General features: G+C 36.1%; 1 protein-coding gene across 2 annotated transcripts in view; it reads left to right on the forward strand.

Annotated features, from left to right (window-relative positions):
• HIBCH (3-hydroxyisobutyryl-CoA hydrolase) overlaps positions 1-15,851 on the forward strand; it is a 118,481-nt gene that overhangs the window by 62,354 nt on the left and 40,276 nt on the right. For both annotated transcript variants that reach the window (XM_074215501.1, XM_074215500.1), the window contains exons 7-8: positions 2,282-2,360; positions 4,539-4,684. In XM_074215501.1, coding sequence (XP_074071602.1) covers positions 2,282-2,360; positions 4,539-4,684 — 225 coding nt within the window. The remainder of the gene's footprint in view (positions 1-2,281; positions 2,361-4,538; positions 4,685-15,851) is intronic.

Here is a 15,851-nt window from a genome sequence, read left to right on the forward strand (position 1 = left end):
ATGAATAAAAATGTAAATCTAAAACTATACTATAAAGCAGCAGTCATCAAAACTGCCTAGTACTGGTTAAGAGATAGAGTAATGGAGCGGGGGATTAGGATAGGTTCAAAAGAAAATGATATAGCAATCTACTATTTGACAAACCCAAAGATATCAGCTTTTGTGATAAGAACTCAGTATTTGACAAAAATTATTGAGAAAACTGGAAAATAATATGGCAAAATCTAGGCATAGATCCACATCTCACACCCTATACCAAAATAAGGTCAAAATGGGTACAGGATTTAGACATAAAGAGCAATACTTTTGATAAATTAATAGACAAAAAAATACTCTGATTTATGGAAAAGGGATGAATTTATGATCATCAAGAATTGGAACACATTATAAACTGCAAAATGAATGATTTTGACTATATTAAATTAAAAAGCTTTTGTACTACTAAATCAATGCTGCCAAAATTAGAAGGCAGAAAGCTGGGAAACGATCTTCACAACTGGGAGTTCTGATAAAGGTCTCATTTCTAAAATATGTAGAGAATTGCATCATATTTATAAGATCACAAGTCATTCCCCAATTGGTAAATAGTCAAAGGATATGAACAGAGAGTTTTGAAATGGAGAAATTAAAGCTATTTATAATCATATGAAAAAAATGCCCCAAATCACTATTGAATAGAGAAATACAAATGAAAAATGAGGTATTAGCTCATACCTATTAGATTAGCCAGGATGGAAAGAGGGAAAATGATTAATGTTAGAGAACTTGTGGGAGGATTGGGACATTGATGCATTGTTGATAGAGTTGTGAATGAATCCAACCTTTCTGGAGAGCAATATGGAACTATGCCTAATGAGCAATAAAACTGTTCATACCCAATTCTATGTCTATATCCAGAAGAAATAAAAAAAGCTGAAAAGTCTTACATGTTCCAAAATATTCATAACAGCTCTTTTTGTAGTGATAAACAATTGGAAATTGAGGGGATGCCGGTCAATTGGGGAATGGCTAAACAAGTTATGGTGCATGAATACTATGGAATATTAGCATTCTACGAGTGATTATTGGGTGTATGGGGGCCGGATATGGGCTCAGGTGCTCCTGGCTCCAGGGCTCGTGCTCCATCCATTGCGCCACCTGGCCATACCTACAATTATTACTAATTTTTTTAATTTTAATTTTTTTCTCTCCCCTTTACTTTATTGCTCAAGCGAGTCTATTTTTTGGGGGGGAGGGGTATTTTGTTTACTCTTAAACAAGAATATTTTATTAATGTATAAAAAACATTATTTGTACAAAATGAGAATAAATAAACATTAAATTTTAAAAAAAAAGAAACCTTAAACGGTTGGACTCTAGAGAAGCATTGAGTTAATTATAGGAACTGATGCTGAGCAAAGGGAGTAGAACCTAGAGAACGATATACACATCAACAGCATTGTGAGATGAACAATCCTGATGGAAGCAGCTCTTCTAGGCAGTCCAGAGAGCTAGGACAACTGCATTTGACTGGTTATGGACTATGACATCCCTAACAAGAGGAAGAAAAAGAAAACAAAACACAGAAAAAAAAGCCACCCTTCCAAATCTGATGAAAACTTTATACAATTATTCCTTGTATATGTCTTTCCCTTAATCCTAATTCCTCATGCCAAAATTTACTAATTTGTAAACATTTTTAACAAAATATGTATGTAAAATGCTAACCTGACTGTTCCCTGCTGAGGGGAAAGGAGGTGGGAAGCATGGAGGAAAATTTTGCAACTTGGAAATATGCATGTGCATATGGATGAAAATAAATAAATTAAAAAAAACAATATGCCCTTGGAATGTCTATTCCATAATCCATCTTCTCTGCAAATAGCTATGATTTTGTATCATTTTGCCATTACCTGCCTTTAATTTCTTTTTCTTGGCCAATTACTGTAGCTAATATTTCTAGGGATAAGTCAATATTTTATTTTACAAATAGAAAAAAATCAAAGGCATTGTTGTCTTTTCCTATATTAACGGGAGGTGTTTCCACTGTTTTTTCCATCTCTAAGTAATGCTTGCTTGAATGTGTTTAGAAACATATTTTTAAATTGTAAGTCCTTTCCAGGCTATGCTTTTTTTTGGAGGTATTATCATAATAAAATAGCTATGATAGTATGTAGCACAAGTGAATACTATATTTTTCCCAAATATTTTTCTGAACTTATTAATGTAATTTTGTGGTCTTGTTTTTGTTTTAAATGTGATTAATTTTAAAGCATAAAAAATATCTTGTTCTTTTTTTCAGGGTGTTGGTCTGTCAGTTCATGGGCATTTCCGAGTGGCTACAGAGAAAACTCTTTTTGCTATGCCGGAAACAGCAATAGGTAAAATGAATCTCAGTTTTGACTTTTTGGTATTGTCTTCTCGTAATATATTTCAAATTATGGGAAAATTGTTGAAATAATTGTCATGTAAAAGAAATGAAAGATGAATTGAAAATGAATAAAAATAAAGCCAGATTGAAAATATTTAAATAGTTTTCTGTTAAAAACAATTTGTGTAGACAATAAAGTACATCTTAATGGTATTAAGGCACAAATATATTATTGAAGATCTGAGATAAAAGATTTTTAGTAGTAAACATTGTTTTGAATTAAAAAGAGAATATCTTTTCATTGTTAGGCACAGAATTCAGGAACAGGTAGATGAAGAGCTTGCTTCTTGAATTATATAGGATATTTGAAGAGCATGATCTTCTAGTTGTTCAAATGTGTTCAAAATAAACTGCTATAGATTGTTAGTATTCTGAGATTTAGAAAACAATAGTTAGCATAAAATTATAATGAAGTTAATTTTATCTTAATTTACATCAAATTTATAACCCATTCTGTATAGGTTAGTAAAATTGATGCTAGACTTAGTAGATGGGGTTGAGTTGCATCTGTAACATCTAACTTATCATATTTGAAGATATATCCAACTATATTGTTTAGGATATGCATCATTTAAGTAAGTTATTTTATTACTTATTAATTACTACTTTCAAAGTGCTACCTAGCACAAGTGTTGGAATACCACTTTACAGATTTGGAAACTGAGGTTAGTAAGTAGTAAAAAAAAAACAATGAATGTAAATATCAAATTTGTAACTGTTTGGAGCAATCTGACAGAATTAGAGATTTTTAAGTCAGTTTGTATTTATTCATGTACATTTAAAGGTATAATCCAGAGGAAGCCAAATATCATTTAAGTGTTTACAAACATGCTTACTATGAGTCCCCTGAATGAGGCTATAGTAATAGTACTATAAAGCTAATGAGCCCTGATTTATTCAGTATATAACTAAGCACCATAAAGCAAGTGATTACAATGATCCCTTGCATAATCTGTCAAGTGTACTATCTTCATTTATTACTGGAAAATGACCAGGAGATTTTTTTAGATTGTAATTGATTTATGGATAATATGGTATATAAATGCTTGGTTAAATGTTAATAAGAAAGCTACTATTAATCATCTTAAAAATCACTGTAAATAATATGTAAAAATTAATGATGTAATTTCAGAATTTTAAAAATATGTAACATTCTAGGGTTTGCAAAGAGTTTCACATACATTAAATACATGTATTTCTATAAATATAAGGAACATCATTTATTCCTTATAACATCTCTGGGGCATCGATGCTAATATTATTTTATGGAGTCAGAAATTAAGCAATTTACCTTGTATTTGAAATCAGGAATTCCTTATTTCCCATACTCTATCCAGATGCATTCATTAAATATCTACTGGATAGGGGCGGCTAGGCGGCGTAGTGGATAAAGCACTGGCCTTGGAGTCAGGAGTACCTGAGTTCAAATCTGGTCTCAGGCACTTAATAATAACCTAGCTGTGTGGCCTTGGGCAAGCTACTTAACCCCATTTGCCCTGCAAAAACCTAAAAAAAAAAATACCAAACATTATACTAGGTGCTGGGATACAAATACAAATGGGGAATTCCTGCCCTCCAGGAATTTGCATTCCTTTGGGAGTAAACAACAGGAACATTGTTTAGTCAATGCAAAATATGTACAAATACAATATATACAAAATATATGTAAAGTTATTTCAGTGCAGATTTTAAGAGAAAAGGAGTTTAATGGAGGACCACTTGGGTAGTACACAGAGATGAGAAACTGAAGGTCTTATACAGAGAAAAGCAAATGGACTAGGTTGGTTAGATGTGAAAGGTTAAACAGTATTTGGAGGTCTTATTCTAGAACTAATTGGGAGTCACTGGAGTTTCTTGATGAAGAGTGTGACATGGTCAGTCAGATCTGTGGTTTAAAAAGAGACCACAGTTAACAAATTTAGAATTTGGAATTTGTGTGCCTTCTAATTGAGCTCATGAAAAATCCTGTATGTGTGCATTTTTACCCATCATACATGGATAGTTTAATCATTTCCAGTTTATTTTTATTATAATTGATTAAAGTATAATATTTAATCATATGGATGAGTGTTTCTCATCTGTTTCATTTGAATCAATTTTAATTTTTAAAAATTTTATCAAATTGCAGGACTTTTCCCTGATGTGGGTGGAGGTTATTTTCTACCTCGGCTTCCAGGAAAACTTGGCTACTTCCTTGCACTCACAGGATTCAGATTGAAAGGTAGAGATGTACAAAAAGGAGGAATTGCTACACACTTTGTAGCGTCTGAAAAGGTTAGAAATTTTGCATGATTCCATTTGTCATTCATGAGATAATTTGATATTAGAGATGTGATTAATCTTAAAAAATTCAGTTTGTAAAATTCCAGTCTTAGGAGCTAAATATAACAAAAGATAAATTATTTTGCTCTGTGGACAAATTACTATATGGTTCTCTGAGTGATGAGTTCCCTCATTGCTTTAAAAGCTAGCCAATAAAGAAACATTTATTCAGCTTCTACTATGAAGGCTAAGTCCTTGCCTTCAAGGAGCTTAACATCTACTGGGAAAAGACAAAAGGGAAGTAAGGAAAGCAATGGCACTAGGTGGAATCCTGTCTAAGGAGTGTAGCTGGTAGGAAATGAAAAGATGGCTGACCAGGGCACCTTATTTAAATACAGACTTTGAGAGGAGTTTGTGCCACCCTCCAACCTTGGAGTAAGAGGGGGCAGAGGTATTGAGGATTCTAGCCAGTTATGAATACCAATGCTGAATAATGAATGGATGATTGATTTCCTGGTTTTCTAGGGGAATGATTATTATGGGTTCTAGTTCAAGGAGTACAGCTAGTGGGGGGGGGGGGAAATAACTTTTTTTACATGATAAGTTTTTTTAATCTTTTTGGGGGGTTGTTTTATATTATTATAGTAATCTTGTTATGAAAGTAAACATACCCCCCCAGAAGTTGAGACACCTCAAGAATAGTGAGAGAGGAAAAAAAAATATACTTCAATCTATGTTCAGATTCCAGTGGCTCTGTCTTTGGGATAAGTTGCCTTTGTCATACATAAGTTGACCAAAGAATTTGATTCATTATTTTTCCTACAGTTGCTATTACTAGCTGTATTTCCCTCCTCTCTATACTTTTCTACTCTCATTTATTCTGTTCTCTCTTTCCTTTCACCCTGTCCCTATTCAAAAGTATGTTGCACCTGAGTACCCTCTCCCACGATCTTCCCTCTCTTCTTTCACCTACCCCCACCTTCCCTCCTCCCATTCCCCCCTTATTCCATCCCTTTCTTCTTATTTTTCTTTAGGGTAAGATAGATTTCTATGCCCTATTAAGTGTATATGTTATTTCCTCTCTGAGCCATTTCTGATGAGAATGAAGGCTCACTCATTTCCCCTCACCTTTTCCCATTCCACTCCATTGAAAAAATTTTTCTTGACTCTTATGAGAAATATCTTAGCCCCTTCTTCCTCTCTCTCTCCCTCCCAGTATTTTCCTTTATCCCCCATTGACTCCATCTTTTTACTATATTATACCATTATATTCAGCTCCTTCCTGTGCCTTGTCCATATATGTTCTTTCTAACTGCTCTTATGAGAATATTCATATGAGTTACCAGTATCTTCTTCCCATGAAGGAATACAAATAGTTCCTCATAGTCCTTCTCATCCATCCCCTTTTATGGTTCGCCTGAGTCTAGTACTTGGAGATCAAACTTTCTGTTTAGCTCTGGTTGTTTCAGTAGGAAAGTTTGAAAGTCCTGTTTCATTGAAAGTCCATCTTTTCCCCTGAAAGAAGATGTTCAGTTTTTCTGGGTAGTTGATTCTCAATTATAAACCTTCCAGAATATCATATTCCAAACCCTACAATCCCTTAATATGTAATCCTGACTATAGAGCTATGTTAGTTAAATTGTGTGTTTCTGGCAGCTTTTAGTATTTTCTCTTTGACTTGGGAGTTTTGGAATTTGGCCATAATATTCCTGGAAGTTTTTATTTTGTGATCTCTTTCAAGAGGGGACTGGTGAATTCCCTCAATTTCTATTTTACCCTCTGCTTCTAGGATCTCAGGGCAATTTTGCTAGGCTCTTTTCCTGGTCATGACTTTCAGGGAGCCCAATAATTTTTAAATTATCTCTTTTGGATCTGTTTTCAAGGTCAGTTTTTTTCCGAATGAGATATTTCACATTTTCTTCTAATTTTTGAATTTTTTGGAAAAGTTTTATTTCTTCCTGATTTCTCACAAAGTCATCGATCTGCATTTGAAGGAGTTATTTTCTTCAGAGATTTTTTTTATCTCCTTGTCCAGCTGGTCAGTTCTGCTTTTTAAGGCATCCTTCTCCTCATTTGCCTTTTGTGTTGCTTTTTCCATTTGGCCTAAACTGCTTTTTAAAATATTATTTTCTTCAGTATTTTTTTGTGTTTCTTTCACCAAGCTGCTGATTTGGTTTTCGTGATTTATCTACATTGCTCTCATTTCTCCTCCCACTTTTTCCTCTACCTCCCTTAATTGCTTTTCAAAGTCTTTTTTGAGCTCATCCATAGCCTTTGCCCATTTTCTATTTCTTTTGGAGGTTTTGGATACAGAAGCATCAATTTTGCCATCTTCTGAATTTTCTCAAGTAATTGGGACCCAAGTAATTTTGTATGATAAGATTCTTCTTTTTCTTTTGTTTGCTCATTTTCTCAGCCCATGACTGATTTACCACATTTCCAAGGCTTTGGGGGGATTTTTGGGACACCCTACTGGGAGCTTAATTTCTCCAAGGTCTTATAAGAAGTTCTGACTGCTTTCTTGCCTGCGCTTTGATATGTGAATGACCACAGGCTCTACTCTCTGCTCTGGAGCTGTGAGGAGGGTCCCTACTTGGCTAATGTGGTATGGAAGCCCAAACTGCAACCTGGATCTGAGTGTGGGCAAACAGCAGAGTCCTGCCCCAGGGAGAGCAGAGACACTTCTGCAGTCTCCCCTGACCCCCTTACCATCTGTGGGATTCAGTCTGGAGGTGCAGGCTGACTTCCCCTATTCCTGCTACAAGTTCTCACTGCAGAACTGCTCTGAGGTCAGAGCTCACTCCTCATTGACTCTGTTGTGGCAGAGTTCTCTCATCACCCCTTCAAGCTGTTCCCGATGATCCCTGGGCTGTGCTGTGCTGCCCTGTGGCTGCAAATTTTTCCAACCCCCAGACCTGGTGAGACAGACCTCTCTCTTGGAACTTCTATTGGACTGGGAAATTGTATCACTCAGTCTTTCTGTGGGTTCTGGCCCTCTAAATTTTGGCTAGAGTCATAATTTGCTGGCTTTTGGAGTCTTTTGAGGAACGAGTTTCTGGGAATTCCTGCCTTCATGCTACCATCTTGGCTCTGTCCCAGGAAATAAATTTTTTGAAAAATTTGGCTCCTGCATAATTTATTTGGAATTTTAGTATAAAGCCTGGTTTACCTATAATGCTCTGACTTTTCTTCAAAAATTAGGCTATTTTTCCTCAGAAAAATGTTTTCCTGTGATCTTTGTTCTTTTAACATAAGGATTGTATTTGTTGCTTTTAATAGCAATGTGTTTCCCATTTAAATATGCACATAGGCACATAGGCAGAACAGTCATTTAGTCATTTATCCAATTTGTCCTTTTTTTTTTTTTTTTTTTAGGTTTTTGCAAGGCAAATGGGGTTAAGTGGCTTGCCCAAGGCCACATAGCTAGGTAATTATTAAGTGTCTGAGGCCAGATTTGAACTCAGGTACTCCTGACTTCAGGGCCAGTGCTCTAACCACTGCACCATCTAGCTGCCCCAAGTTTGTCCTTCTGACAGAGCTAATACAGTTTCTGCTGTTATATGCAGGACCTTCACATAGCATTGTTTAAAGGTAATTGTGTTGTGACACACACACATGACCAGACATATCATTCTCACTTTAGAGAATTTAGAAGTAAAATAGAACTGTTTTTATCCAGGCCTTTTGTAGCAAATTGAGAATAGAAGGAAAGGGAAAAGGTTTTTTCTCTTCAGGTTTTTGAATTGTTTGAGATTTTTGATTATATTTATTTTTTGCTTATTAACACAGAATCTTTTCTTTAAAAATATTTTATTTATTTTCCAATTATATACAATAGTAGTTTCTACCTTTCATTTTTTGTAAGGTTTTGAATTTTACAATCCCTACCTTCCTTCCCTCCCCACAGAAGGCAGTTTGATAATCTTTACATTATTTCCATGCTATAAATTGATCAAAATTGAATGTGTTGAGAGAAAAATCATATCCTTGAGGAAAACATAAAATATTAGAGGTAGCAAAATTATGTAGTACATAAGACATTTTTTTTTTAATTGAAGGTAGTAGTCTTTGGTCTTTGTTTAAAGTCCACAGTTCTTTCTCTGGATACAGATTGTATTCTCTGTCACAGATATGCTAAAATTGTCTCTGATGGAATAAGCAAGTCCATTAAGGTTGATTTGACTGTATTTTCTTGGTGATTTGATTGAAGTGTTTAAGATAAGGTAGAATGAAGGAAGTTGAAGGATAATTGCTTTTTTTTAATATAACAAAAGAACTATGAAGAGCTTTTCCTTTTAGAGAGCTCTCAGCTACCCTTATCCCCCATTATGCATATATTGTACAATTCCTTCTGAATTATCTACAATAATTCATTTTTAAGCAAATCACTTGCTATACAGAATTATTTTTGTTGTGAATAACTTCTCTTTGAAATAGGTTTTGTTTTTGTGAAGTTTTACTTGTAGTTTTAAAAACTTTTCAAGAATTTAAGAATTTTTACAGTTTTTCTTGTTGATAATTGTCTCAGTTTTTCCTCTAATTGATAAGTTTCTTTGAGTATTAAATGTATTCACACCCCTTTCTTAATACTTAGATTTCTCTAATTTAGAAAGTTTCTAAACTTTAGAAACTTAAATTTCTAAACTTAAGTTTAGAAGTTCTAAGTTTTCTAATTTTGAAAAAAACATTTGCTGAAAAATTTATATATATATATATGCATACAGACATTTATGTATAGAAGTATGTATTATACATTTTTATATATGCCACTTATTGAAGTGTAGAATGTCTGATCTATAGAGAAAATTTTGTTTAGGTTAAAATAGTTTGGGATGACTACAGTTACTGCTTTTCAAGAAAATTCCTTTCAAATAATTATAGCAATTGAATTGTTTGCTCCCAGTTGATAATTATTTTAGTTTAAATTAGTTGTTACACTCATTGACTGGGAAAGGTAAGTGATTTAGGATTCCTGAGTCTGGCTTATCAGATTTGAAAACCATACCTATAGAATCATAGAATGTTGGGGTAGAAAGAATCTTATTGGTTGGTCAGGACAATCCTCTCCTGTATTTGAGTACAGGACTGAGACCCATAGTGGTACAGGTACACGTGTTCTAATTCCAGATTAAATAACCCAAAATCACATTTCCAAATTAAGGGGACACAAGATAGCTCATGAATTATTACTCTTCACTAACATTTCTATGTTGAAATCTTGTTTCTTAAAAACAGAATAAAAAAAGAAATTCTTAACTTTAACCTTATAAAGAAAGAGATTCCTCAGGAATTGAATCTTATCTTGGGGCCCTGACATGATAACAGACTTATATCAAAATAGCAAGATCACTAATTTTAGATCTAAAATGTTGAACTGCTTGACTCTGTTTCTCTGAAAGAATCCATTTTAGGACTTTCCAAGGGCCAGCAAATCTAATAATGAAAACTTCAAAAATATTGAGGGTCCTAAAATCTCATTAATCACAGTAAGTTGGACATAATTGTTATTAATATTACATTAGTATTACAAGGAATTGGTTATAGATGAAAATTTCACAGAAAAGGAATCTTACAAAGTTTCCCCCTAAATTTAAACATATTTCCTACAAGTATTTCCCTTTAATTTCTAAAATGACAAGTATCTCTTTCTTATTCAAATTTTGATATAAATATTACAAATAAATTCGAAAAGGTTTTTTTGAGTAGCATTTTTATTTTTTCATCCATATGCACATGTATATTTTTAAATTACAAAATTTCCTTCCACCCTCCTTTCCCAACCCCCTCCCTTCAGCAACCGTCAGGTTAGCGTTGTATGTAGTATATGTTTGATAAACATGTTTACAGATTAGTCATTTTCTGTATAAGGAATTAGGATTAAGAGAAAGATATAATGAGATAATTTTTATGATGTGTTCATCTAATTCAGAATGGTTGTTTTTTGTTTTGTCTTTCTTCCTCTGTATGGGGATAATGTTGTTCATAGCCAGTCTAATATGGTTGTCCTAGCTCTCTGAACTGCTGAGAGGTGCTACTTCCATTAAGGTTCTTCATCTCACAATGTTGTTAATATGTACATTGTTCTATTGGTTCTATTCTCTTTGCTCAGCATCTGATTCCTTAAGTCATTCGATGCTTTTCTAGAATACAATTATTTATGCTTTTTTATAGCACAATAATATTCCATAGTATTCATGTACCATAACTTGTTTAACCATTCCCCAATTGAAGGGCATCCCCTCAATTTCCAATTGATTGCCACTACAAAAAAAAAAGCTGCTATGAATATTTTGGAACATGATGTAGGACTTTTCCATTTTTTTTATGATTTCTTTTGGATATTGGCCTAGAATTGGAATTTAGTAATGATATTTTTGCTGAGTCAAGTGGAATGAACATTTTTATTGCTCTATGGACTCTCCAGAATAGAGAGCAATGCATCAATGTCCCTCCCACAACCTCTCCAACATTGATCATTTTTTCCTTTTTCTCATCTTGGCCAATCTGATAAGTGTGAGGTGATACCTCATTGTTGTTTTAATTTGCATTTCTCTAATCAATAATGATTTGGAGCATTTTTTCATGATTATATATAGTTTTAATTTCTTCATTTGAAAACTGTCTATTCATATCCTTTGACCATTTATCATTTGGGGAATGAGTTGTAAACCTTATAAATTTGATGCAGTTTTCTTTATATTTTAGAAATGAGACAGACCAGAATTCCTGGTTGTGAAGATTGTTTCCCGCTTTCTGCTTTCCTTCTACTTTTGGTAGCATTGGTTTTATTAGTGCAAAACCTTTTTAATTTAACATACTCAAAATCACTCATTTTGCAATCTGTAATGTACTCTAATTCTTGTTTGCTCATAAATTTATCCCTTTCCATAGATCTCATAGATAGATTATTTCCTGGTCCATTATTTTAAATGTGTTGTCATCCTTATGAAATGGATTTTTTCTTTTTAGGTTTTTGCAAGGCAAATGGGGTTAAGTGGCTTGCCCAAGGCCACATGGCTAGGTAATTATTAAGTGTCTGAGACCGGATTTGAACCCAGGGACTCCTGACTCCAGGGCCAGTGCTTTATCCACTGCACCACCTAGCCGCCCCCAATCCTTTATATTTAAATCCTGCACCCAATCTGACCTTACTTTGGTATAGAGTGTGAGATATGGGCCTATGCTTAGTTTTTGCGACACTGTTTTCTAGTTTTCTCAACAATTTTTATCAAATAGTGAGTTTTTATCGCAGAAGTTGATGTCATTGAGTTTGTCAAACAGTAGATTGTTGTAGTCATTTACTGTAGTTTCTTTTGAACCTGTCCTAACCCTAATTCATTACTCTATTTCTTAACCAGTACTATGCAGTTTTGATGACTGCTGCTTTATAGTATAGTTTTAGATCTGGTAGACCCAGATCTAAACCTTTTACATTTTTTTATCAGGTTTTTTTTGCTATTTTTTTCTTTTTTTGTTAATTTTTGAGTTTTTCTTTTTTCTTTTTTGTTATATTTATTTTCTTTTTGTACAAATGATATTTTTATACATTATTAAAATATTCTTGCTTAAGTGTCCGGGGTCTTCTTCCCCGGACCCCCGAGTGAGCTCCTCAGTGGGCACTGCTTCAGGCGTCCCCGGTTTTTCCCTCCCCTGGGGATCAGCGAGGGGGGACTCAGGCAGACACATCTTCAGGAGGCATGTGTTTTATTAGGTGCAGAGGGATCCCCCGAATAGCTCAGGGCGCTGGTTAATATAGGGAGTTATTTCCGGGCTGCCACCCCAATCCGCCCCGAGGGCAGAACCTACCACCCGATTGCAGCAAGCGACACAGGCCAACCAGGCGAAGCCACTGCTCCCCTTAAGGAGCCGTGTCTTCTCTGGGTTGGTCTGACCTCACTCCCGGGGAGGTCCTATCCACCCAGGCGGTCAGGGCCGACCCCCGACACTTAAGAGTAAACATAATACCCCTCCCCCAAAGTATAGACCCTCATGAGTAATAAAGTAAAGAGGAAATAATAATAATAATAATAATAATAATAATAATAATAATAATAATAATAATAATAATAATAGGGGCAGCTAAGTGGCACATTGGATGGAGCACCAGCCCTGGAGTCAGACACACCAGAGCCCAAATCCAGCCCCAGATAACCAGCTGTGAGACCCTGGGCAAGCCACCCCAACCCCACTTCCCTGCAACCCCCCCAAATCAAAATAAAATACAATGATAATAATAATAATAATAATAGTAGGCACGGCCAGGTGGCACAGTGGACAGAGCACCGGCCCCAGAGTCAGGAGCACCCAGGTCCAAATCCAGCCCCAGAGAACCAACAAATCTCACCAGCTGTGCAACCTGGACAAGCCACCCAACCCCATCCACCCCACAACCCCCCAAATAACAATAATAATAATAATAATAATAATAATAATAATAATAAATGTGCTTCAGTCTGTGTTTCAACACCACCAGCTCTGTCATGGGTGGATCACATTCTTTAGGATAAGTCCATCATGAAAGCTACTTCCATAAATTTCCACTGTTGCCATTGCTGATTGCAACTCCCTCCATTCATACTTCCCCACTACCATACACTATATTTTCTCTCTCCTTTCACTCTGTCCCCCTTCTTAAATGTACTGTAGGGTAGAGTGGCACAGCAGACTAATCACCAGCCCTGGGGCCAAGAGGCCCTGAGCCCACCTACCACCTGGCCCTGTGGTCCCAGACAGGCCATCCAATCTCAGCCCCTTGCAAGAAGTATAAAAGAAAATGTTATATCTGACCCCTCTTTCCCATGGTCTACCCTCTCCTCCATCACTCACATCCCCCCTCCCATCCCCCATTCTTCTTCTATCTTATTCTAGATGTCTATACCCCATTGAGTATATATTCTGTTTCCTCTCTGAGCCACCTCTCATTAGAGCGAAGGTTCCCTCATTCCCCTTGCCTTCCACCCTTCTATATCATTGCAATAGCTCATTGTAATTAAAAAAAATCTTATGTGAAATATTTTAGCCTATTCTACCTCTCCTTTCTCTTACTCTGATAACATTTCCCTTTTAGCCATTGATTCCATTTTTACAATACATTATATCTTCAAACTCAGCTCTCTCCTGTGCTTCATCCATAAAAGCTCCTTCTACCTGCTATTAAATGAGAAGTTTCCTATGAGTATTATCAGTATAATTTTTTGATGCCAGAATACATGAACTTCATCATCATTAAGTCCCTCATATTTTACCCTTCTCCTCCAGTCTTTATGCTTCACCTGAGTCCTGTACCCGAAGATCAAATTCTGTGTTCAGCTCTGGCCATTTCAACAGGAACATTTGAAATTCCCCTGGTTCACTGAAAGCCCATCTTTTTCCCTGGAAGAGGACATTCAGTTTTGCTGGGTAGTTGATTCTCAATTGCATTCTGAGCTCTTTTGTCTTCTGAAATATTATATTCCAAGCCCTACGAGCTGTTAATTTAGTTGCTGCTAAGTCCTGTGAGATCTTGACTGCAGCTCCTTTATATTTGAATTGTGTCCTTCTGGCTGCTTGTAATATTTTCTCTTTGACTTGGGAGTTCTGAAACTTGGCTGTAATTTACCTGGGGGTTGGCTTTTTGGATCTCCTTCCAGGGGAGATTTGGTGGATTCTCTCAATTTCTATTTTTCCCTCTGTTTCTAGGATATCTGGGCAATTTTCCTGTAAGAATTATTTTAAAATGATGTCAAGGCTCTTTTCCTGATCATGACTTTCAGGTATCCCAATAATTTTTAAATTATCTTTCCCAAATTTGTTTTCCAGATCAGTTGTTTTTTCAATGAGATGTTTCACATTTTCTTCTGATTTTTCATTCTTTTTGGTTTTGAAGTATTGTGTCTTGATTTCTTGTAAAATCAGCAGCCTCCCTCAGTTCCAATCTACACCTGAAGGATTTGTTTTCCTCAGAGAGCTTTCTTATTTCTTTTTCTGTCTTGCCAATTCTGCTTTTTAAAGCATTCTCCTCAATAACTTTTTGAACTGTTTTATCCATTTGACGTATGCTGGTTTTTAACATGTTATTTTCTTCAGCATTTTTTTTATCTTGATTAAGCTACTGGTTTCATTTTCATATTTTTCCTGCATCTCTCTCATTTCTTTTCCCAGTTTTTCTCCTATCTCCCTCACTTGATTTTCAAAATCTTTTTTGAGCTCTGTCATAGCCTGAGCCCAATCTCTATTTTTCTTGGAGTCTTTAGATGCAGGAGCTTGTACTTCCTCATCTTCAGATAGAGTATTTTGATCTTTCTTGGGATCATAGACAAAGTATTTCTCAATGTTGTTCCTCTTTTTTCTGTGTTTACTCATTTCCCCAGTTTGTGCTTGGTCTTTGGGTGATTCCTGAGCTTTTGAGTATTATTGGGACACCCCCCACAAGAATCTCAGTGTGTGTATGTGTGTGTGTGTGTGTGTGAAGCTCTGTCTTCCCTCCTGGTCTTTTAATGACCACAAGTGTACCCCTCTGCCATGGGGCTGAGGTGGGGGGGCACTGCTGTTCTATGGGGGTCTAGACTGTGATCAGGATCTGAATGTGGTCAGAGCCCCAGAGTCCTGTTCCAGGGTCAGAGGACAGACCTCCATGCCCCTCCCTAGACTCAGCACTCAAGTCTGGGGGATCCTGCTTACTAGCTTCTCCTGCTTCTGGTTCCTGGATCTGGGCTGCTGTGGCCATGCTGCTCACTGAGTGCCCTGAGGGCTGGGCTTCACACACTCACTCTGGCAAAGGCCCCCCACTGAGCTTCCAAGTTGTGTCCGGTGCTCTCTGGCAGGGTCAGGAAACTGCCCCCGCTGCCGTGAACCACAGTTCTGGCACCCTGGGCTGTGAGGCCGAAATTCCTTCACTCTGTCAGCTGCCCCTGTAACCTCATAGAGCCAAGCCTTTCCACTATTTTCTAGGTTACCTTGGACTGGAGCACTGACTCACTGGATCCCTCTGTGGGGTCTGTCTCTTGAAAATTTAATTAGAGTCCTTATTTTATAAGTTTTGACCAAGAGCACCTAAGAGAGATTCTTCTCCTGTCGCTATCTTGGCTTTGTCCCCCTTTTTTGCTATTCTTGACCTTTTATTGCTCTAGATGAATTTTATTACTATTTTTCCTAGTTCAATAAAATAATTATTTGGTAGTTTGATTGGTATGGCACTGAA

This window comes from Macrotis lagotis, chromosome 1 (assembly GCF_037893015.1).
Source record: "Macrotis lagotis isolate mMagLag1 chromosome 1, bilby.v1.9.chrom.fasta, whole genome shotgun sequence".
NCBI lineage: Eukaryota > Metazoa > Chordata > Mammalia > Peramelemorphia > Peramelidae > Macrotis > Macrotis lagotis.